This window comes from Sorghum bicolor, chromosome 3 (assembly GCF_000003195.3).
Source record: "Sorghum bicolor cultivar BTx623 chromosome 3, Sorghum_bicolor_NCBIv3, whole genome shotgun sequence".
Lineage (NCBI taxonomy): Eukaryota > Viridiplantae > Streptophyta > Magnoliopsida > Poales > Poaceae > Sorghum > Sorghum bicolor.
The window spans coordinates 59,054,468-59,078,322 of record NC_012872.2 but is presented as its reverse complement, the minus strand read 5'-3'; the positions used below and the strand labels follow the sequence as shown (position 1 = coordinate 59,078,322).

The 23,855-nt window shown below is 47.5% G+C and overlaps 2 protein-coding genes across 5 annotated transcripts; both read right to left on the bottom strand.

The window, feature by feature from the left end:
- LOC8061841 (homeobox-DDT domain protein RLT2) lies at positions 207 to 23,409 on the bottom strand. Of its 4 annotated transcripts, XM_021456801.1 has the most exons (19): positions 22,430 to 23,229; positions 21,819 to 22,337; positions 20,470 to 20,546; positions 19,344 to 19,682; positions 19,164 to 19,250; positions 18,985 to 19,077; positions 18,748 to 18,912; positions 18,445 to 18,667; positions 17,107 to 17,207; positions 16,447 to 16,533; positions 15,208 to 15,339; positions 14,927 to 15,082; positions 14,194 to 14,403; positions 13,395 to 14,108; positions 12,767 to 13,315; positions 2,979 to 3,599; positions 2,788 to 2,892; positions 1,921 to 2,166; positions 341 to 1,413 (listed from the first exon to the last, which is right to left on the bottom strand). In XM_021456801.1, the coding sequence occupies exons 1-19, from the start codon at positions 22,650 to 22,652 to the stop codon at positions 589 to 591; spliced, it is 5,472 nt and encodes a 1,823-aa protein (XP_021312476.1). In that variant the 5' UTR covers positions 22,653 to 23,229; the 3' UTR covers positions 341 to 588. The 4 variants fall into 4 exon arrangements, with proteins under 4 accessions (XP_021312475.1, XP_021312476.1, XP_021312478.1 ...); XM_021456800.1 differs by having other exon boundaries at positions 207 to 1,413; positions 19,164 to 19,682; XM_021456803.1 differs by lacking the exons at positions 21,819 to 22,337; positions 22,430 to 23,229 and adding an exon at positions 23,236 to 23,409 and having other exon boundaries at positions 19,164 to 19,682.
- Positions 9,699 to 12,758, bottom strand: LOC110433877. Its single transcript, XM_021456804.1, has 2 exons — positions 10,070 to 12,758; positions 9,699 to 9,836 (listed from the first exon to the last, which is right to left on the bottom strand). The coding sequence occupies exon 1, from the start codon at positions 12,077 to 12,079 to the stop codon at positions 10,253 to 10,255; it is 1,827 nt and encodes a 608-aa protein (XP_021312479.1). The 5' UTR covers positions 12,080 to 12,758; the 3' UTR covers positions 9,699 to 9,836; positions 10,070 to 10,252.

Below are 23,855 nucleotides of genomic sequence, written 5' to 3'. Positions count from 1 at the left end.
ATTTTAAGAAATACTATCACCTCTGTCCTAAATTATAGATCATTCTATCTTTTCTAGATACCTGGTAATTTTTTTATGCACCTAGATATACAATATATTTAGATATGTAATAAACGCTGTATATCTAGTAAAGCAAAAACAGCCAATAAATTAGATCGGAGACGGTACTCCTTACTAGTCATAAGAGATCAAAGTCACACTACCAATGATAAAAGTTCACTTATATATATACTTTTATATGTGATTTTAAGAGATGTTGAGTAAGCAATTCGTTGAAGATGCTACATTCCAGCCAGATGCTTTTTGGAGAGCCGAAGATAGTACATGTATGGGAACCAAATTGCGATATGATAACATTAAGCCTTAGAGACACTGTATAACTCGGGGAATTCCCCAGTGACATAACTAGCCCGGTACAACCACTCGTCAGATTAGTAGACATACTCCAGAAAATCTATTAAAATAAAACCAGCCGATGCCTAAAAAACAGTAATGCACATCCCCATCGAAAATCAGTTCCTCGGTTCCGCATCTATCGCTGCTTCATGCCGAGGCAGGATCTGGGATAAGGTCCTTATTTATGCTTTCTTATTCGCTGTAGTCAGATGAATATGAAGTAGCATCTGGATCCTCATCCGCATTCATCTCCCCTCCAACATTGCCATCCTCTCCATCATCACCAGTCTCATCATCTTCATCCATCTCAACATCGGCATCGTCAACTGCTTGATCTGCATCATCTTCTTCAACATTCTCATCACCTTCAGCATCTTCATCCTCCTCCTCAGTCTCATGATCCATCATGGACATCGTTCCATGGTGCCTGGATCCACTAGAATAACCCATTGAGTAATCTAGAACTTGCTCTTCATAATCCTCATCCATGGGCTGGCCGTTTTCCTCGTTATCTTCTGACTCTGATCCAGAACTGTTCTCATCACATTCGTTGTATGTCACTCTGGTCTCCAGGCCCCACTCATCTGCACCAGAGCTTTGTGGAGACTCCTCAACGGGGGCAGGCTTTGAGCTGCTAAGCATGCTAAAGCTTCCCAACAAATTTTCCTTTGGAATTGATCTGGCTCTGCCTGCAGATGGCTGCCGAGGCCTCACAGTTCGACGTCCTCGTCTACTACCACGACCACGTGCACGCCCTCGGCGTGCATTCTTCCTTGGCGCTTTATCAGAAGCAACAATTTCATCCTTGAATTCGATCCTTGATGAGCTGCTAACGCCTCTTGGGATCCTTCCACCTCGACTTCGACCTCTGCCTCCCCTGCTACCTCCTCTACTTCCACGTCCACGTCCCCTACGACCACTACCAGGAAGCCACCTTCCATCATACAGATTCAAACCAGTTGGTTCAAGTATACCTTCTTGTTTGCTCTTAGCAACTGTATACCTTGATGGAAATTTCTGCAGGTAAGGAATAACATAAATATGTAATTATATAATTTCCTAGGGAACTGATGATAGCATCATACTCCCTCTGTCCCTTTTTAATTGTCGCCGTTGGTGTGCGTGCCTCAAGTTCGACTCGATTTGTAGAAAATATGTGCAACATTTGTATCTTCAAATAAATTTGTTAAAAAACTAGATTCAAAGATCTTTCTAATGATACTAATTATGTATTATAAATATTAATACTTTTTAATATATAATTACCGGCAGTTGTCTTTCGGGAAGCACAAGCGACAATTAAAAAGGGACGGAGGGAGTATATATAGATGAAAAGTCTGTCCAGATAAATAATCAAGCACATAAAAACATTTCACGATTTGAAGGTATATTAGCAGATCAGTGAGGTAAGTTTTGACCAAAACATGAACTATAAATCTGATTGCATGTGTCAGTCCAACCCCAACAAGAGTCATACCCCACTTCCAACCCAAAAAGGAATAGTATTATCAAAATTTAACTTACCATAAAACCTCCATCGTCTCTCTCCATCTTTTGATTTTGCACGTAAGAAATAGCTGAGTCAAGGTCTAACATTCGGAGCATAACAGCAGAAGTAGTGTCAGGAACCCATGGAAGGGCAGAAGCAGATCCAGCGGGTAACACAGGATTCTGGGGTGCAATACTCTGTGAGTTTAGACATTCACTTGTTGTTTCAAAATCAGAAGAGAGGCAACCTGGTCTTATTGCACCTTCCAGAACAGTCAAAAGCTGAAAGGGAATGAAAAACAGTCTGACAGTCAGATGTCAAGTATCCAGCAGATATACGAAAGTCAACATACATGTGACTCAAAAAATTTTACAAAGGAAACTGACAACCACAAAAGCAGTATTACACTTTGAATTAAAGTTCAAATGAAGCTATTTAGTTATGCTAGTATTATCAGTCTGCACCATCCTTTCATTTGGTAGCTCAGTTTAGGTCAGATGCAAGGTTGGGACTGGCAAACCAGAGCATAATTTGTGAATGAACTTCTAATTTCTAAAGAACACATTAATCAAGGCACCATGCTTGACCATGCCAAGTCCTCATCAGAAGCAGTTTCCCAAATTACATTCTAAATGATGACAGCCAAAGTTGGAGACTGGATAAGTTATTCCATCACAATAACTTATAATAAGGTAGTTACATACTTCCAAAAAAATTTTAGCACAGTTTTGAATAAGGCATCAACTATGTGCTGCAAGTGTTGTAGAAGTGCTGGAAACCCATTAACATTTAAAGTTATATATACATCTGACAGACAAATGAAACTTGAATGCATGTAACCAGAGATTCAGTCCAGAAAATGAAATGATGGGAAGCCAGAATGGTGGAAAAATATACGTAACCTGAAATGTTTCGGCAATAGATTTGGTAGTGTACAGCTTCACACTCCAAGATTTCCGATACACATCAGTCCAAAATGGTTGAAGTGCTTCTGATGGTATAGCTGCCTGTAAAACAGGGATTGCTTAAGCAGCTCAGTGGCAAGATTAATTAAAAAAAAGAACTAAGGAACCACCTAAACATGTGACTTTACCTCAATCATAACTAACTGCAGCTTGAGTAATACCATCCCTATTGGAACAGAATAATCAGTGATTTGCATCTTCCAGTAAGGGTCAGTTCTCCGTTTCTCTTCGCATTGTGTTGTATGATCAGAAAAATTGTAAATGGATTTGAATGTCTTATGGCAAGAAGGACAGTGCCTTTCTTCGGCTAAGTAAATCTGATAGCAGCAATTACAAGAATGCAACAATTCAGAGCATCTTTTCTTCCCGTATTTCATGGCACATGTCAATTCCTGATTGTAGCATTCCCTCCACATCCATTTTAAAAATTTATCTGCCCTTTTTGAGATAGCTGTCTTCTCAAAATCATTACGCCCAAGCTCTACTTTAAAAGAATCAGCATATGCTGTCACAATATCAGATGTAACACCAAAAGGAGTACTGCTTGAGCTTCCAACCTCACTATGATAATTTGCCCTTATCATGTCAGTAGCTCCATTCTTTGGATACCTTCCAGCAGGTAGTTCTATACCTGCACTTCTCCTCTTAATAGCTTCCTTAAAGGTGGGCTCAATCACTTGCAGCATTGAATGCAGCTGTGCCTCCCGGCTGCCACGTGTATCGAGGGCGGCCACTAAAGAATCAAAGGCCTGCATTTAAAATAGACAGAATGTTGAAAAATTAGAGGTGGTTTATGCATAATGCTTGTCTAAAATCCAGCTAATAATGTAATGACTAATGAACATTCAAACTAAAGTAGAGCAGGTTTCTACTTAATGAGCATATACAACAAACTATACAATATCAGTTTAGCATCATTGCTCTTATGCAATATGAGCATCAGGCTCTTAAAGCAACATCTAGGGGACAATTGCTTTTTTCGCGATCCTAACCAGTGGCAACTTTCCCAAAAACTTCACCGAACTGCCATCCAGGGATGACAGGAACTCAGTGATTTACCAAAAACCCAATAAAAACCTAGTCGCCCGACTAACTGTCGCCTAATCACAATTGTTGTCCGACTAGGAGGGGGATCTGTGGCTGCCTGTCCTATTCACAGGCCAGCAGCTCAACTGTGCTTAGAGGTGGCCTATTGGGCTGCCAAATTGCCAGCTAGTTTAGCATAAGTGCGCCCAAACTCCACCAAAAACACAGAGAAGAGGCAGCATTGGTTTCCTTTTCCCACGCCACCGCAAATCCTCCCACGCGCAATTCCTCCCCCCACACACTATTCTTCCTCCCCCGCACGCCATTCTTCATCGCGTGCCACTCCCGTGGTGTGGTGAGTGTGCCCTTTCCCTCCTCTATCCCTCACTCCACGGCGCTAGCTCCTCTCCCCCCTTGCTTGCTGAGCTGCTGCCCCTCTGCCTGCTTGAAGGTACTCCATCTTAAGGTGATGTACTGCTGTTGTGTATATGTGCAGATGTGGAACAGTGCAGAAATCAACTCTCACAAAGTCACAAGCCACCAACTACCCCCTAATGTAATCCTGATGCTTGCTTTATTGTGTATAGTATACAGTATATATAGGTATATATAGTTATTGAGTTGCATGCACCGACCAGTTCAACCCAAAAGCTTAAGCTGATGGGGAGAGGTGGGCAATTCACTTATATTCCAACACTCCCCCTCACGTGGAGGTTCCCTCAGGCCTCAGACGTGGAATAGGAGCAAGCAACAATTATTTTATTTAATTGCGCTAACTAGGATTTGAACTCAGGACCTCTGGCTTTGGTACCATATTGAGTTGCATGCACCGACCAGTTCAACCCAAAAGCTTAAGCCGATGGGGAGAGGTGGCCAATTCACTTATATTCCAACAATAGTATGTATATGTCCTGAAATATATAGGACGACTAGAACAGACTAGACTCAGCTAATCAGTCTGGCCGACGACTAACTGCAATTAGTCGCTTAGTTGGTCCCATCAGTTGTGTGCTGGTGCTGGCCCTGGAATTTGGGGAAGGAAGAAAATGGAGAGGAAAGAATAAGAGGAAGATGGGGGCTGGGATTTAGAAGAGGAGCAGCAGGATGTGGCCCTGGGGTTGCTGCTTGATTGCATAAAAGGAGGAAGAAGGGAGCAAAAAGGTTATTTCGTATGTATCAGCCAGGTTTGCTGTGGGTCCCATGACCATGTCCACATGGCACAACTAGAGCGAGTTTTGGGCAAATTTGCAAATTCTTGTGGTCCCCAGATGGTAATTTGGCGAAGTTTTTAGGAATAGTGCCTTTTGAACATGCCACTGGTTAGGATGGCAAAAAAGCAATTGTCCCACCCTTTAGCTGGCAAAAAATGATGCAGGCATCTATTATAAGAAAATTTGGAAAGGGAAGATACCTGCTAAAATCAAAATTTTTCTATGGCTTGTGGCAAATAATGCTTTACTTACTAGGGATAATATGACTAAAAGGAAGTAGACTGGTGATCCTTCCTGCTTGTTCTGTGAGTGCAATGAATCTGTATCACATCTTTTATTTCAATGCAGTTTGGCCAAAGCAGTATGGGCTATTGTGGCGCATTGTTTAGGTGCATCTAATGTACCTAGAAATTTTAATCAATGTTGGGCTTGGTGTGAGCAATGGCTACCTTATGGAAACAAATTTCATGCTATAGGCATTGCTGCTATTTGTTGGGCAATCTGGAAGACTAGAAACAGTGCTTGTTTTGAGGGCAAGGCTGTTACAAGTCCAATTCATGTTATATGTTATGCTTGTTCGCTTATGGAGTACTGGGCAGGTTTGTTTCTGGATGAAGACAAGGACCAGCTGATCGCTGGAGCAAATACAATGCTGGAAATTGCCATGCAGCTGGTGAGTAAAGAGGTGAAAGCTCAAAAGCATCGCTCTCTGGAGAACAACAAGTCAACTGACCAAGATGATAAGCCGGATGGACAGAAGTAATCAAGATGATGTTGGAGAAAGAATGATGTTTGGTTTTTGCAAGAAACTATCCTGAGGAAGGCTGTTTGTCGCTTGCTTAAGCTTTTGTGTAATCAACCTTGGCTTGTTTGCTGGTGCTTTCAATATGATGTGTTGGCGAGCTGTAGTTGTCGCACGCTTCGTGTTTCTGTAGTCTCTGTAGTCTCCTTCTATAGAGCCATGCTACTGTCTAGTTTTCTCTATCTGTTCTTCAAACTCTTTGTATGAACGGTATTTCCGTTGTTCATTCAATGGAAATGGGGAAGTTCCCTCGGTTCGAAAAAAAAACTGGCAAAAAATGAAAATAATGCTAATAACAATGTACATTTTAGACACTGAAATGTCAATAACTGCATATAAAGTACAGATAAAAAGGAAGTTTCATCCTCGGACGAAAACCATTATAAGATGTATACTTCAAGAAAGAGCTATGGAATATAAGCTTTCTGATGAAGTTTCATTTCCTTGATATGCTAATAACAATGGATATCTTAGACACTGAAATGTCAATAACTGCATATAAAGTACAGATAAAAAGGAAGTTTCATCCTCAGACGAAAGAGCTATGGTATATAAGCTTTCTGATAAATTTTCATTTCCTTGATATCAGGAAGATTCGGAGCCCCCTGTGTTAGAATTAGGGTTTCTCATTAGTTGGGCTAACCCTAACCAGGGTGCCATATAATTAGGGATACATGGGCCTCATGGGCCTAGCCACATGGGCCTGTTACACACATACTCCAACACCCCCCCGCAGTCTGAACTACCGGCGCAGCGGAGTTGCAGACTGGACTCGAAAAGAATCACACACATGAGACCCCCCACAGACACAACTAGCCACTGGTGATGTTGAGGCTGGAGCGGAACTCGGCGAAGGTCGAGGACGGGAGGCCCTTGGTGAAGATGTCGGCGAACTGGGAGGTGGTCGGGACATGGAGGACCCGAACATCGCCGACAGCGACCCGGTCCCGAACGAAGTGTAGATCGATCTCCACATGCTTGGTCCTCTGGTGCTGCACAGGGTTGGTGGAGAGGTACACCGCACTGACGTTGTCGCAGTAGACCAGTGCGCTCTGGGAGAGAGGGCTGTGGAGCTCGGCGAGGAGCTGCCGGAGCCAGGAAGCCTCAGCCACGCCGTTGGCGACAGCGCGGTACTCCGCCTCGGCACTGGAGCGGGAGACGACCGGCTGGCGCTTGGACGACCAAGACACCAGGTTGCCGCCTAGGAAGACGGCGTAGCCGGAGGTGGAGCGGCGGGTGTCCGGACACCCGGCCCAGTCGGCGTCAGTGTAGACGACGAGCTCGGTGGAGGACGACCGTCGGTGGAGGAGGAGACCGAAGTCGACGGAGCCGCGGAGGTAGCGAAGGATCCGCTTGAGAGCGGTGAGGTGTGGCTCCCGGGGATCATGCATATGAAGACAGATCTGCTGAACTGCATAGGTGATATCCGGCCGGGTGAAGGTGAGGTACTGAAGTGCCCCGGCAAGACTCCGATATGCAGTGGGATCTGTCACTGGGGTACCCTCAGCCTCCGATAGCTTGCCCTGTGTGTCAACCGGAGTGGAGCAGGGCTTGCAGTCAGTCATCCCAGCTCTCTCCAGGATGTCAAGAGTGTACTGCCGCTGGTGAAGGAGTAATCCAGCAGGGTGAGGCTCAACAGTGACCCCGAGGAAGTGGTGGAGCTGACCCAGATCCTTCATAGCGAACTCCTGCTGCAGTGATGCGATGATCCGTCGAAGGAGGGATTCACTGGAGGCTGTAAGGACAATGTCATCAACATAGAGCAACAGATATGCAGTCTCAGCCCCATAGTGATAGATGAACAAAGAGGTGTCTGACTTGGCCTCCACAAACCCCAGAGTCAGCAGAAAAGCAGCAAATCGATGGTTCCACGCCCGGGGGGCCTGCTTGAGGCCGTAGAGAGACTTCTTGAGCCGACACACCATGTCTGGACAAGAAGAGTCAACAAACCCCGCCGGCTGACTGCAGTAGACTGTCTCAGTAAGAACGCCATGCAGGAAAGCATTCTTGACGTCCAGCTGATGCACGGGCCACCCGCGCGTGAGAGCCAGCGAGAGCACCGTGCGGACGGTGGCCGGCTTCACCACCGGGCTGAAGGTCTCGTCGTAGTCGACACCGGGCCGCTGAGTGAAGCCCCGGAGAACCCAGCGAGCCTTGTACCGCTCAAGGGTGCCGTCAGCCCGACGCTTGTGGGTCCAGATCCACTTGCCGGTGACGATGTTGGAGGCCGGCGGTCGTGGCACCAGATCCCATGTCTGGTTGGCGAGGAGTGCCGCGTACTCCTCTTCCATCGCGCGGCGCCAGTGAGGGTCCAGCAAGGCCTCGCGGACGGAAGAGGGTACCGGTGAGACCTGCGAGTCCCCAGGCATCGCCGCAAGAGCCCGGGGCTGCAGGGTCCCAGCCGCGTGTCGCGTCACCATCGGGTGAACATGACGCGGGTGTCGGTGAAGGAGCGGTGGGTGGTACACCGGCGTCACGGCCCGAGTAGCGGGGTGCCGCGGCGGCGGGGTCAGTGTCGCCGGCGGGGAAGACGTCGCCGATGGCGCAGGTGACCCCGGCAAAGAGGGGGCCACCGGCGCCGCCGGAGGCAGCGGCGCCAGCCGGGCACGTCGCTGGTAGACGCGCACCGGCTGGGCGAAACGTGCCGGTGGGGCTGGTGTCGAAGGTACCGACCCCACGTCGGGAGCACGTCGCTGGTAGACACGCACCGGCTGGGCGAAGCGTACCGGTGGGGCCGGTGTCGAAGGTGCCGACCCGGGACCCGCGTCAGGCGCAGGGGCCGGGCCGGAAGGTGACACCTCGGGACCCGGGCAGGGTAGAGGCCCCGAGGTGTCACGGACGACAGGCGACGTAGCAGTACCTGCAGGAAACACCGGAAAAGGTGGCTCGACCACCGGGTCAGTAGGAAACACAGAGGAGAGGTCATGCTCCGAGGTGGAAGCAGGAGTGGTAGTGGTGGAAAAGGGGAAGATCGACTCGTCGAACACCACATGGCGAGATATGAGGACTCGACGAGAGGTAAGGTCGTAGCATCGATACCCCTTGTGATCCGGGGAGTACCCAAGGAAGACACAGAGAGTCGAACGGGGTGCCAGCTTGTGAGGAGCGGTGGCGGTGGTGTTGGGGTAACACGCACACCCAAAGACTCGAAGGTGATCATAGCGAGGAGGGGTACCAAAGAGAGCGTGGTGGGGTGTGGGAGCTGGACAAGCAGCGGAAGGAAGGCGGTTAAGGAGGTAAGTGGAGGTGTGCAAGCTCTCGGCCCAGAAGCGAGCAGGAAGAGAGGCCTGGAGCAGGAGAGTGCGCACGGTGTCGTTGGTGGTGCGAATCATGCGCTCAGCCTTGCCGTTTTGAGAGGAGGTATACGGGCAAGACATGCGCAGCTGGACACCGTGTGAGAGAAAGAAGGCGCGGGAGGTGGAGTTGTCGAACTCCCGACCATTGTCACACTGGACAGCCTTGATAGTGAGGCCGAACTGTGTGGACACCCAAGCGAAAAAGTGGACAAGCGCGGGGAAAGCATCAGACTTTGCACGTAAAGGAAAAGTCCAGGAATAATGAGAATAATCATCCACCACCACAAGATAGTACTTGTATCCAGAAATACTGATGACAGGAGAGGTCCATAAGTCACAATGTACAAGATCAAAAATGCGGACCGCATGAGAAGAACTAGAAAAAGGAAGACGAACATGACGGCCCAGTTGGCACGCATGACACAAATGCTCATCGTGAGCCCGAGTACATCGAATATCGGAACTACGACTAAGCTGCATCAAAGCATCACGTCCAGGATGGCCGAGACGCCGGTGCCAAGTAGTGGAGGTAGTGGTGGTGAAGGCAGCTGACAAAACCGGCGAAGGAGGCGAGGCAGAAGCCGGAAAGCGAAGAGTGTAAAGGGGCCCCGTGCTGTCACATCGGAGCAGAGGACGCCGGGAAGCCAAATCCTTCACAGTAAGACCAGAAGAGTCAAACTCCACAGAACAAGAGTTGTCAGCTGTAAAACGACGAATAGAAAGAAGATTGTGAACCATAGAAGGAGCAACAAGAACATCAGGAAGACGAAAGGAACCATGGGGGCCGGCAGCACCCACAGAGGTGACAGGAAGACAAGACCCATTAGCGACCATAATGGACGAAGGGAGAGATGGAGAAGGAGGGCGAACAGAAGAAAGTATACCGGGGTTAGGAGTGGTGTGGTAAGTAGCCCCAGAGTCGGCGACCCACTCCGGCCCGACAGGAGGTGTCAGGGCCATGGTGCTGAAGGAGTGCGCCAAGGCCGCCTGGTCCCAGCCGGCGGACCCGGGCAAGGGCGTCGGTGGAGTAGCCCACGAGGACGCGGGGAACGGGGCCGCCCACGGGGTCACTGAGGGGAACCCCGGGGGAGCACCCGCGAGCATGGCTGCCGGCGGGCGAGGCTCGCCACCGGAAGCCTGGAACGGCCACATGGAGATGCGCCCTGACCATGGGTGGTGGTAGGATGGCCAGGGTGCACCTCGTGGAGGTGGCAGCGGCGTCGTGTTGCCCCCACGACCTGCTCCACGTCCCCCACCACGACGACGGCGACCGCCACGGCCCCCCCCCCACCCCCGCTCGGCCCGGGGGGAAGAGGACCCAGAAGTGACGACTGTGGTGGGGCGGCGGGACGAGGTGGAGGAGTGGCAGCGAGAGCAGTCGAGGAGGACGACGAGGACCCCGAAGCGGAGGTGGACCCAGGCTGTAGGCCCTGAGTAAGCTCCTCCATGACAAGGTCGTCACGGACCTGCAGGAAGGTGGGGAAGGGCCGCTGCCTGGTGATCCACGTCCGGAGGTAGGAGTAGCGGTCACTGAGCCCGCGGAGAACGTTGAGGACCAAGATGCGGTCCTCCACGGGCCAGCCGAGGTCGCCGAGGGAGTCCGCCATACCCTTCATCTGGCGGCAGTACTCGCTGACGGAGAGGTCGCCCTGGACGAAGGTGCGGAAGCTCGCGTCGAGCCGCAGAGCCCGGGCTTCGGCGTTGCCCAGGAACTGGCCCTCGAGTGCTAGCCAGGCCCCGCGAGCGCTCGGGGTGTTGCGGACGAGGTCGTGGAGGTCCAGGGAGATCGTCCCCAGAATCCAGGACAGGACGACGCTGTCGAGGCGAAGCCACGAGGGGGTCGGGACCGCCCCCGCGGTGTCGAGGAGGACGTGGTCATCGAGGGCGTAGCGGCGGAGGGTGAGGAGGACCAAGTCCCTCCAGCGAGCGTAGGAGGGCGACTCGGGCTCGAGGACGACCGGGACGAGGAGGCGGATGTTTTGGACGCCCCCTGCCAGGTAGTGGAGCTGCACTACGTGGGGGTCGGCCGGATCGTGCCAGACGACCGAAGTCGATCCCGAGGACGTGGTCCCGACGTCAGGCGAGGCTGGAAGGCCGAGGAACTGCTCGGCGTCGGCGATCTGGCGGGCCAAGGCGTCGGCCGCGTCGCGCTCGCGTTCCCAAGCGAGAGCGGCCTCACGCACGCGGGCCCGGCCCTCCGCAGCCGCAGCCCGAGCAGTGACGAGAGCAGCGATGAGTGTGGAGTCCGGACGATGCATCACAGGCGGCGGAGGCGGTGCAGGGAAGGGGGCTGCGCCCACAGCTGCACGCGGGCCGGCAGCAAGCCCCCTGGACAGGGCGCCTCCGGCTGTGAGCAGCGTCCTGGGCAGATCGGTCATGTCCAAGGGCATGCCAAGGCCTGCAGCAATGGCGGCAGCCGCTCCCCGGGCGTAGGCTGCTGCGGCGGCGTCGTCGTTGGTGCCCAGCTGGAGCTTAGAGGCGGCCGCGGCGTCCTCGGCGGCGTCTGCACGCGTTCCGTCCACAGGGGCGCGGTCCTGGTGCGCCCCGCGCGCTGCTGCCGCGCGCGCAGCCGCCATCGCGGCCTCCCCGCGCGCCGCGGCGTCCGCGCCCGCTGGCTGCTGCAGGGGAGGGCGGGGTTGGCCACCCGCGGCGGCGGCGGCGGCGTCTGGTTCGGCGCCCGCGACGGCCGCCAGGAGGAGGGAAGGGCGGGCCGCGTCCGCTGGCTGCGCGTCCGCGTGCATCGCGGCCTCCCCGCGCGCCGCGACGTCCGCGCCCGCTGGCTGCTGCAGGGGAGGGCGAGGCTGGCCACCCGCGGCGGCTCGGGCCCAGGACGGGTAGGGGAGCGCCGGAAACTGCTGGAGGTAGGGAAGAGGAGGAGGTGCCCGGCCTGCCATGGCGGCGGCGGCCGGCCGGCGGCGGCGGCTGGTTGCCTGCAGGCGGCTGGGAGGAAAACCTAGGCTGATACCATGTTAGAATTAGGGTTTCTCATTAGTTGGGCTAACCCTAACCAGGGTGCCATATAATTAGGGATACATGGGCCTCATGGGCCTAGCCACATGGGCCTGTTACACACATACTCCAACACCCTGTTATGCTGGTAACTGGGCGGTAACCACCTGTTTCCCAGTGGACTCTGTTCTACTGTAATGCTTATTCCCCAACTTTGGATATTATGAATCCGAAACAACATGCAGAGTCATCAAAACATGGTGTTACTATAACTTCTATAAATCCAGGTATTAATGGGGATTATGAGTGACCAACAGTGACTGCACGGTTACCGCCCAGGATTTGGAACCAGAGTGAGCATGGAGCCATAGACAATGCTGACAGGCAGTACATTTCTAGATTCAAACCTTTTTCTAAAATCTAAAATAGTTGAAAATAATCCAAATATTACTTTAAACATATTTGCATCATTATCATTGTATTAAGAAGGAATAAAGGACTGGTAGCCTGATGCTAGCAAACATATTATCCAGCAAATAACACAATTTGAAATCTGCCTTGAGCTTTTTAGTACAATAGTAAAATGAATAAGTAGAAATATAGAATCTAATAAGTATAAATTAACACTTTACCTCCTCTGAGTCAATAACTCTCCAACATCCATCTTTGGATTCAAAAAAGATTCTTCCTGAGCCAAGGTCATTTGGTGATGCTGAAGTTGTAAACTGCCAATACCTGTTTCGCCTCCGATCCTGACCTAGGGGCAGGGATCTGTAAACATAGAGCTGTTCTGCCCGGTGACCAATGTACGATTTCAACTGAGATCGTGTTTTATCAGCATAAGCATACTGCTGAACATACGAAGTATCTGGGGTTGCAAGGATTTCCTGGCCTATGCCATTTCTCTCATAAGCCATACTGCCAAAATTACCCTGATTATGCTGATCATCCATCTCACAACTGTTGATTGTCCCAACATGTCCATCATTCTCTTTATAAACATCACAGGCTGGAGTTGAAGAAATCTCTGTAGCATTGTTTTCTTGATATATATCAGCCTTCAAACCCATGTCAGAGTTATATTGTACTCTGCTAGCAAATTCTTCCTTGGAACGCCTCTTGTCAAGTTGCGCTTCTGCCCACATTTGCTTCTTTAAGGCATTTGCTAACTCCAAACGTTCCTGCAAGACTCTTGATCAGATGTCTCCCAATGAGGAATGACAAGATAGAAGAGTAGTTTAGCAGGATCATAATAAATACCTCAAGTACACCACGAATAGAGTTCCCTTCAGTAGCAACACCAACGAGGGCAACCAATGCGTTAAGGCGTTCTTCAACACTAAGATCATAGTAGTCACCTTCTGCTAGTGCACGTACCCAAGGCTCAACTTGATTGCTTTCATCAATTTGCGTATTTTCAGAATCACCAGGGGCTACTTCATGATTAGCTGATGAGCCTCCAAGAGGTGAATCATTAGAAGTATCTGCTGCATCGGACTTGCCTAAAGAAGGGAGAGGAGTGCCTTTTGCTGACTTAGTAAAACTACTTGATGAGTTCAATGCATTACCCACACTATCTAATTCGGACCTTATGCCAATAACTGTAGTTGTACTCGGTACTTCATCTTGTGCCTTGACAGCAAGAGGAGGATCCTTGTCATCTTCCACCTCAGTATTCACATCATCACCATCAGGGTCATCGTCAGCATCATCACATTCAGAATCATCATCCCTCTCAGCTTCATCTGCCTCCTTTTCAGCTTCAGAGTCAGAAAGCACATTCTGAAAAGCCCTAATTTTTTCACGTGCTGCTGACAACACGGCCTCAGAATCAGCTGGATCTTTTCTATAAGGCGACTTCACGCAATATGTCGAAGGAGCAGTTCTCTCAAAAAGTTTTGTGTCCCTAGACAAGGCAGCAGCTATGGATGCCTCAGGTGTCTTGCTTGTTGTGAGGTCTCTCAATCCAGATTTCTGAACAGGAAAATAGTCAGCTTACAAAATCAAAGATAGCCACTTAAGAGGGAAAGGAATTAAAGATACATATATGTGTATGTACCTGAATTTTTTCTGCTACTTCCAATATTGTGAGACCTTTACTCCCTTCAAGAGAAAGCACATGGAAAGCGGCAAATTTTACAGTTCCAGGAGTGAGACGGTGGCGGGATCTACGTCGATTGGTGTAACCTCTTTCCTTCATCTTAGCAGCAGCATTCACAGCTGCTGAACCATTTCGAAGTGTCGATATAACATTCTCACCATCATGACCCTGCAACAAATTTTGCGCCGACCTTGTGAAAATACTTTTATATGTTTTTTTCTTGTCATGCAGAAAACTGAGAATTTGGTGTAAACTCACTAGAGATCGCTTCTGAGAACTAATATTTCACATGGCTCAGATATATGTTTAATTTTTCATGAGAATTCTCATTATTTCAGTACTTTTTCAGTTGACTTTTGACCTTCAGCCTAATCACTAGAAACAAGCAAACTGGTTATCTTTAAAATCAATCTATATTTGTGATTAATACTCATCATTTCTTCAACATGATGTAGGTTAAAATGTGGAAGGACCTCAAACAAAATAAGACACAGCCTAAGTATTAATGGTAAGTTGCTGGCATCATTCAGGAGGTTATTTTGAATTTCATAAGTATCACTTGACCATTTGTTTACAAGGTACTGTATCAGTTAAGGAGAAACTTATAATAGAATTCAAATATCTTAACTGATTCAAGTGACTTTTAACTGAAATCATCTTAAAGGCAGGTGGGATGTATAGGAGCACAGACCTCATTATCGTTACGATAGTAAGAATCTTCTACCGTCCTTTTCTTTAACTGGGGTCCGAAACCAGCAGATAAAGCAAACTGTCTTAATATCTCAGGCCATGTAAGAAGATTAAGATGGCGTTGCCAGCTACGTATATTGAATCCCCAGGCATATGCCTGCCAGAAGGAAACATAATTGTTCAAGAATATATTAAGAAAAAACAGAAATGGACAGGATGAAAAGAAAATGAATGTAATATTTGAAATTAACATCAAATATGCATGTACAATTATATACCCACCCCTTCAACAATTTGTGGATGGCCACCTGGATTTACCCCCAGTGCAATTGATTGAGTTCTAGCAACATCCTCAATATCCTTTATAATGGATTTCAGTAGAGCAACATGCAGTTCCCCCAACAACCTTGAATCCTATAAAAAGATAACAATTTAGGATAAGACAAATATAAGAAAAAATATTGTAGATTATCAGTATATTGCTTCAGAAGATGCTAGCTTCCAAGCCTAGTGACCAAGGCTACAAAAGTTTTATAAAAGAATATATATAACAGTACTGTATTGCGTGGACATGTGAAGTCATGGATATAATAAACAGCTCTGTATGGACACCAGCTAATACCCAAATCAGCAGACATCTCCCAGTATAAAAAAGGTGATAGATAAGATAATAAACACACTGGCAGAATACCAGTGTACCATGGTTTTAGTTATGTAGCACCTAGTTAAATGGAGCAAAGAACCCTAATGAGATCAAACAAAAAGAAATACTAAGAAAAAGCTTTCCGTTGCATATTCTGAGTCAACCAAATTCATGAATGAACTTGGAATTGTTTCAGCTTTGCATGACCACTGAGATCCAAGTTTCATTTATAAGGGGGGCGTACCCAGTGCAGAGAGCTCCCGCTCTGTGCGGGGTCTGGGGAAGGGTGTCAGTGGCAAGCCTTACCCTCACCTGTGCAATGCGAGGAGACCGCGACTCAAACCCGGGACCTTCCGGTCACAGGCGGCAAGACTCTATCGCTTGCACCAGGCCCGCCCTTCATCCAAGTTTCATTTATGATATTCAATAATATATACAAAGTTAAATTTTTAAATTGATATATTATGAATTAAAACTTTAATGGCAGTACAGATAAATGCGCTCGTAGAACACAAAAACAAGGAATATCAAATCTGACATAAGAAATGTTATAGGACCACTAGTAGGAACTAAGACAAACATAAGGACTGTGGTCACAGGTCACTCCTGTTCAATTTTCTCGAACACACAGGAGAGCTGTGTATCCACTCCTGTCCAATTTAATATTAATTCATTTGTTGCCCCAAGCGAGAGATAACCTTTGAATCTTTGATCAATCATCCACGTGTCTTTCTTTGTGCCTGATCTTACCACTCAGAAAGTGTGAAGAACATAACCATACATATCTATTTATTCAATTTTCCTCCCTTACCATTACTCTACCAGCAAAAGAAAAAGAAATAAAAACATACAGAAGTCCAGAGGAAAAAGGAACTTACATAATCATGAAGAGACTGAACAAACTCATCGAGTGTAACTGGACAAAGACCCAGAACATCAGTAAAAGTAATGAAGAATTTCCACACCTGCAATTCAGTTAGCAAAAATGTCTCTTGAGATGAAGTTATGCAAACACCATATACTATGGTACATAGACAAACATAGAATTGATTGCAATGTATTAAAACATTTATACATGTGTACTAGAGAGAAGCATAAGGGAAGATAAACAGACATGAGCAAAGCATCTTTATAAATAAAACAAACAGAACAGTTCAGTTGTAATTTAATGTTTCTTAGGAACTTCTTTATTCTCGAACGACACAGGGGAACAGTGTGCCATTTCATTAAGAATGAGAAAGGCACCGTACAAAATGTACAGGAAAACAGGGGAGGTGTCAAGAGGTCTCCCCATACAAAAACCCAACACACACCTGCGTTACTAGCCTTTGAACAAAGGAGATGACAGCGACCTTCACAGTTAATGTTTCTTAGGAATAATGTCCCCATAAATATAGTGTGGCCATTTATGAATCAAGGCAACCTAAAATCTTTGCTAACAATACTAACCAAGATATGTTTAGGGTCTCAACATCTCTTAAGAAATGTCCAAATAATAAAAAGAAAAGAGCAAGACTGTAAGATGAATACAGCATTACCATCAAAAGCTTTCCAACATTATCCTCAGATCCAGTCCAAGGCTTTATAGAAAATGGCAACTTCAGTCTCACCGTTGCAGGAGGAAATTGTCTTAGCATGCCTGGAAAAGGAGAATAAAAAAATGAAAAACATGTAAGTTCAAATATGCAGTTAGGCTTCCAATGTCAGAAGTAAAACCTAAAACCGAACAAGCTATCATATTGTCACATGTCTGTTCCATTGATGATAATGCCTTAAATAACAGTACATGTCAAATGAGCGAGTGCATTTTTCAATTGCAGAAAATTGGCATGCAAAACCTCTCCCAGCAGCTTGGAGTGACGTCCTCTGTGGGCCGGTGGGCTAGAATTAATGAGATTTGAGGAGGCCAATGGATAAGCATGTCAAGGTTTGAATTACATTATCATCTTAGGGGTTTGAACACTTTGGAACCATCGAAATCATCGTGTTTTTATGGAGCCCTGCCATCTGCCTGAAGCTTTGTTGCTAGACAATGAGAAAATGAGGTTTTGCAGTTTAGCCAGGCCAGAGGTATATCCTACCTGGCTACCCTAGCATCCAAGTGAGTCTTTGTTCCTAGGTTGATGTTGGTTTTGTTCTGTAACCAAGGCGGCCTGTAGTCTTAGAAACGTTGGTGTGAGTAGGTGTATTTGTAAGGGTGTCTTGAGCTTTTTCTTCTTAATATTATAATATGAAAACTCCAGTGTGTTCACGAGGGAAAAAAAACTATTGCTAAAATAAACAACTATGTGGCAAAAACCATCAGAGGCATTTTACCAAAAGAAAGTTTCAAGTGACTTGTGGGAAAGGGAAATTTAATTTGTGAACAGTCAGAATAATGTGAAGCGAAATATTAGGGCAAAAGTGCATTTTTTGTATTATACTTTGAATTCTCTTGATTAAAAAAGTACTGGAGTGATTTTCTGAAACTCCGAAATCCTGCTAACTTTTTTCTTACTTTTTAGAAAAAAAAATCTTATCATTATCCTGAAAACCATCCAAGGCATAACTTGAGATCCAAACAAGCCCAAAAATCCTCCTGTTAAAAAGTGCTCTATTTTGAATGCACATGTGGTGACCTAAAGCAGTAGGAATAAAGCATTCTTCAATGCTCAGATTCTTACCTAGAAATTCAACAGGCTTGTAACATAAAAGACTATAGATACAATGAATTGTTAGTCTACGTCTATTTCCATGTCTTAGTTACCCTCTGTTAGTGGATACACAGGAAACTGGAATTTTGCCCAATGAAGTCAATAGAAGTGAAATGTTACTTCTTAAAGAGTATATATTATATTAAGGAGTTTGGAACTAAACTAGACGAATATGTAACATACCTCGAAAAGAATCAAGCTGCTGCAATGTGTCACTGTCAAGATGCAACATTGAGGGCAAGCCTTTGTTTTGTGCAGCTAATTCCATTAGTTCCAAACGCTCATCTTCCACCAGTTCCATATACTCCCGTGCAATTCTGCGTGCAGTAGCCCTTTCATTGGCCGCCTTTTGCCTTGCTGCTTCTTTCTCTTTTCGGAGTTCCTCCTTTTGCCTTTGTTTCTCTGCCTGCACAGGTGTAGGCAGAAGGAATAAGCTATTTAATACACTACGTTTACAGTTAGCATTCTAAGAACCAGAAAACTAACTCGTCTAGATTGCTTCTGCAAAAGCTTCTCCATACGCTCATGTTCACGCCTTTGCTCTCTTTGGAACCTCTCTTCTTCTCTCTGTCTCTCCCGCAGTAATCTCTCCTCTTCTTTTCTTCTCTCGCGGTCAAGTCTCTCCATTTCCTTGCGCCTTTGCTCCTCTCTCTGCACAAACATCACATTGTAAGTGAATTTAACGAGGAAGACATATCTACAATTATATAGAACCGGTAATACCTTTCTATTCAAGATATCTTGTTTCTCAAGCTCCTTTCTAATTCGTCTTTCGTGAGCTTCAACTTCCTTTGCAATCTTTGCTTCTTCATTATGCTGAAGAAAATCCCAGACAAATTTAATATGTATACGACTATAAAGCTGAAGGGCAAGATACGTATATGAACTTAAAGAAATCATACTTTTCGTTTTCTTTCCACTCGAGAAGTATCTTCATCATGATAAGCTCTTCTTTCATATGATATAAGTGGGTTTTCAAATGCAGCAACCTGAGAAATATCAAACTGGCCTTCATCAGGAACAGAATTAAGGTTGCTATTAGACTGGGTCGTCTCATAATCTGCTGGTGCTGCTGGAAACACCTGAGACCTGCTGGACTGGGGCATCAGGCTAGAACCAGATGTGTGGCCTTGAAAAGCATAACTAGGCGCAGCCACCTCAGATCCATGGAGAAGCTGTGATCCTGATGTGAGAGAAGATATCCTAGAATTCGAAACTTCCACTGGAGTATCATAGTAGTGAGATCGGCTTGCCCTCTCATATGTATCACTTGGTTGCTCAGGAAGGAACTGATACTCATGGACAGCCCGTGATCCAACATGAGGTTGGACTATAGGTGAATTACCAACCGTTGATTTTCTCTTCCCAGTGAATGAGTTTGGAACAGATGGGGACTCCATGGTAGGTAAAAATGCTGAAGCCTAGGGGGAAAAAGAAAGAACAGGAGATTAAAAATGTGATACTTAGGAAACTAAAGAGGATCATGGAACCCTTAATATGGTAAGTATGGCATAGAGAGTAGTGTTACCCAGAAACCTAAGAATACAGATTGATGCAAATATCATTAGGGGAACAAAGTTTGCAGCATGAATACTGACCAAAGTCGAGATATATGCTAAGGGGATAACACTTGTAAAGATAAGTAGCTCTTCTGCAACTACAATCATAGGAAACATAACCACCATGCATAGCTTGATGTGCAGAACTAATGCAGAATTGCAGAGAAAAAGGTGCCCACCAAGTACTACATGATAATCATGCACGCCAATATTTGTTGCAACCAAGTCACCAAATTCTTAGTAGCCTCATGTTCATAAAACTGGTAAAACATGATTTACGATTTTGAATCTTCCTAGGCATTCTTACCATTTAAAATATAGAAATACATGCCCTATTCCGAACTGACTTAGCAATCACCACGAGGTATGATGCACACACACTCATTTGAGTAGGGCACAATCAAAGTTTAGGGCTAATGAATCAGCACAGCAACCTTAATTACTCAAAATCACATATTAATAGGAGATAAATTAAATAGACCTCACACCACCAGACCACCATCATTTTAGCACCACTGAGCACTGATGCAATTTAACTTCAAAAGGTAAGCACATTCAAATCAAAAACCCAGTTTATGCAATGGCACAAATCCACCACAGATACATATAAGAGAGATAAACTTACATTTAAAGTTTCCTAGAGATATACCTTTAAGAGCTTTTGATCATGCCTAGAAAACATCTTCGTATTATAAGATCGCACAGGCTGCTTTTGTTGCTCTGGAACTGCCAGAAAATACACAGGAAAAGATTTTCAATAATTAGAACTTGTATTGGTAAGTGCACAGATGCTATTAATATAATCCCCATATATGAACTTTTATTCACCAAATAAAGAAACTTATACAAGACTTAGACGCACGCCATTTAGCAGATGCCCATCTAATATTTTGTTTGTAAAACGTTAAGGGGGTGTGCTCCGGTGCCAATCCTTCTCAAGGTGATGCCATCCAAATCAAACTTTGGGCAATAGATCAGATCTAGTATGATTGGATTATGGATACATGGGACCATACAAAAGCAACAAAATCCTCATCCACACTATTTTCCAATTCCCCCTAAACATAATCAACTCAATTCATGTCTATTGGATCTAGAGATATATGGCCCATTCCCCCTAAACAAAATCAACTCAAATACCGCAAACTGGATCTAGAGATATATGGCAATGTTTTATCTACCAGTAACCTGGTCCTAGAACATTGATGCCACATACTAAACTTCCATGTCAAGTTGGGTGTGGTAAGTAGTCGTTGACTAGCCTTAGCTCATTCAGCGGCTTGCTTCCAGACCTGATGGCAGGACATATGGAACAAGAAATAGGATCTAGAGCGCAGGGGAGAGAAAGTAGAAGGGCCTGAGCCAAACCCTAGTGCAGCCCTACCGTTGCCATGATGTCGGCCCTTTCACATCCCAGTAAGTACCCTCCCTTGCTCCCGGTAAGAACCAACATGGATGGCGAAGAACTATGGGAGACGGATCTAGTTGAGGCAGCGCTCGCCTTGCTGCCTCCCTTCAGATCCCTCCTTGTCTTCTGATGTGCAATGAAAATATTATAGCACAGGAGGTGGCGCAGGCCACTATTTCTAAGGTGCTTGATGCAAAGTTTACACCACTCTCCCATGCCCTAATACTAATTGGGCCTCACCAAAAGCCCAGGTAGACCAGCTAGACATAAAAGCCCGGCAATATGTCACACTTTCAGTTGCCACTTGCCACTTTGCAGTAGATGTTAGTGGCAGCCACCGTCCACTGACCAGATTACAATGTCGCAACTGGACGTGCAAGACGACATTCGGGGCATGATTCTTCCTCTTGGGAGTGAGGGAGGCACTAGCGCAGCTGTCTCCAATCTAATACCTCCCTCGCTCCATATGACACAAATGTATGGAGCTGCTGCACTGCTCCACTCTGCCCTAAAACTAAATTGGGCCATACAATAGACTAGCTTAAAACCTTGGCTTAAAACACAATGACTTCAGATTTCAATATGCATACCAATCGGTGCACCAAAGGCGCCAGGAGGAAGGGGATCAAATTCAATGCCAAGCGCTGGACCATCCTCCCTCAATGGTTCCCCGAGCTCTGACTCCACAGAATTAATCACGCGGAGCTCAGATTGTGTGAGCTGCATCGACGGGATAGCCGGCGCTATCATAATTGGAGTTGGCTCGTAATACCTCCTCCCAATATCCGGCATAGAGATCCTGGGGACTGCTGAGGACCGCCCAGCACCCCTTCGCGAGTGAACTGGATGTAACGGCTCATCGTACGGCCCAGGAGCACCCACCATATGGTCACTGCTTGCCAGTGGCATCACAGACACAGGTGCCGGCAACACTGGCGGTGGAGGCATCACTGGTGCTAGTGCAGACTCTTCCTCCCGCCGTTGCCGCTTCGCCGGTGGCTTGCGGTCCTTGAGGCGGCGGTGGCAGAACCACATTTGGAGCTGCCTGTCCGACAGCCCTATCTTGGCCGACAGCTCCAGCCGCATAGCTTCCGACGGGTACTGCTCCGCTGCAGCAAACCAAAACCCCCCAATCGATAAAAACGCCCCAAAAAAATCAGGGGAAAAAAACACTCGAATGAATTCATTGAAATCCACGAACCCGCATAGGTCTTCTCTAAAACCTCAAGCTGGTAGGGGGTCTTCATCATCCGCTTCACCGGCTTCTCCCCCGACCCCGAGGTCCCCGCGCCCGCCGCAGCCGTAGAAGCGGAGACCGGGGCCGGGGCCGCCACTGGCGCCGGAGGCGGGGTCGTGGCCTCGGCGGGGGCCTCCAGCGCCGCCTTCCCGGCGCCGTCCCCGTCCCCGTCTCCGCCGGCGTCCATGGCGGCGATCGAGAACCTGGAAACCTAGATCCGAGCACCTCCTTCTGCAAAGCAAAGGCGCAGAAACTTCCCAACTTACTTTTTCTCACCCCCACCTCTTCGTAGCGTCTGCCCGCACCAAATGCCTCGCAGTCGCTATTATAGCACCCCGCGTCGCGAAGAGAGTAAAAAAGGCGAATCGATGTGCGGCTGGATCTCCGTGTCGAAGAATACCCAAAACACCGATATGCCCGAAACGAACTGGGAGGAGGAAAGGAATAATGACACCAACAACAATAACTTGAACACCACGAACACCGCCCCGCCGCGGATGGATGGATGGATGGATGGATGGGTGGGTGGGTAAGGCAAAAGCAAAGGCGACGAACGAAGAAGAGGGGAAGATGGATAGGGATGTGGAGGAGATTGGGGGAAGCCGCAGCGCAGGCCAGGAACAGCAACGGGCGGAGCGACTACTGCTCCTCGAACTGGGATTATTACCCACGCGCTGCGGCGCTGGGGATTGGGTTTGGATCGCTGCTGCCATTTGTGTGTTGTGCAGCTAATAATAAAAACCAAAACCCTTTTTTTTTTCTCTCCCCACCTTCCCTTTTCCGCCTGGGTTGATGGTTCAGGCCTTTGTATTTGTTTTGTTTTTGTTTCGTTTCGTGTTTCTCTCCTCCGTCGGATGGGAGAGTGGAAGAGTGTTTTGTGTTGTGCGGTAGCTGCTGCTGCTGCCTGCTGTGGTCGTCGAGCTGATTCCTGCTGGCCTGCTGCTGCTAAGCGATGAGGAAAAGAAATTTTATGGAGCGATCGATGGAGAGAGACGGATGGGATGGAATAATTAGCAGCAGCGTAGCTGGTGCCTGGTGCTCGGGATTTCTTAAGGGTTTGATCTTTGCGGAGTGGTGGTGGGCTTTTTGTGCTTTTGACTAGCCGCGGGTTCTGGTTGGAAATTTGCGACCTGGATTTGGTGCTGGGGGTGGATGGAATTGGACGTTTGGTACTGCTGCTGCCTGCGTGTGTGTTCATAGGATTGTTCCTCCTGTACGAGGGAGGGGGTGTCATTGGACGAAGCCCGCTAGAACTTGGCCGGATCCTCTGCGGCGTGGACTTTGCGAGCCCGCCTGTTCGGGAAGCAGGGAGCGGGAACGGGACAGGAGACACCACACTCCAGCCTCTGAGCCTGTGGGCCCTGGCAGCTTCGTTGGTGTGGTCGTGTGG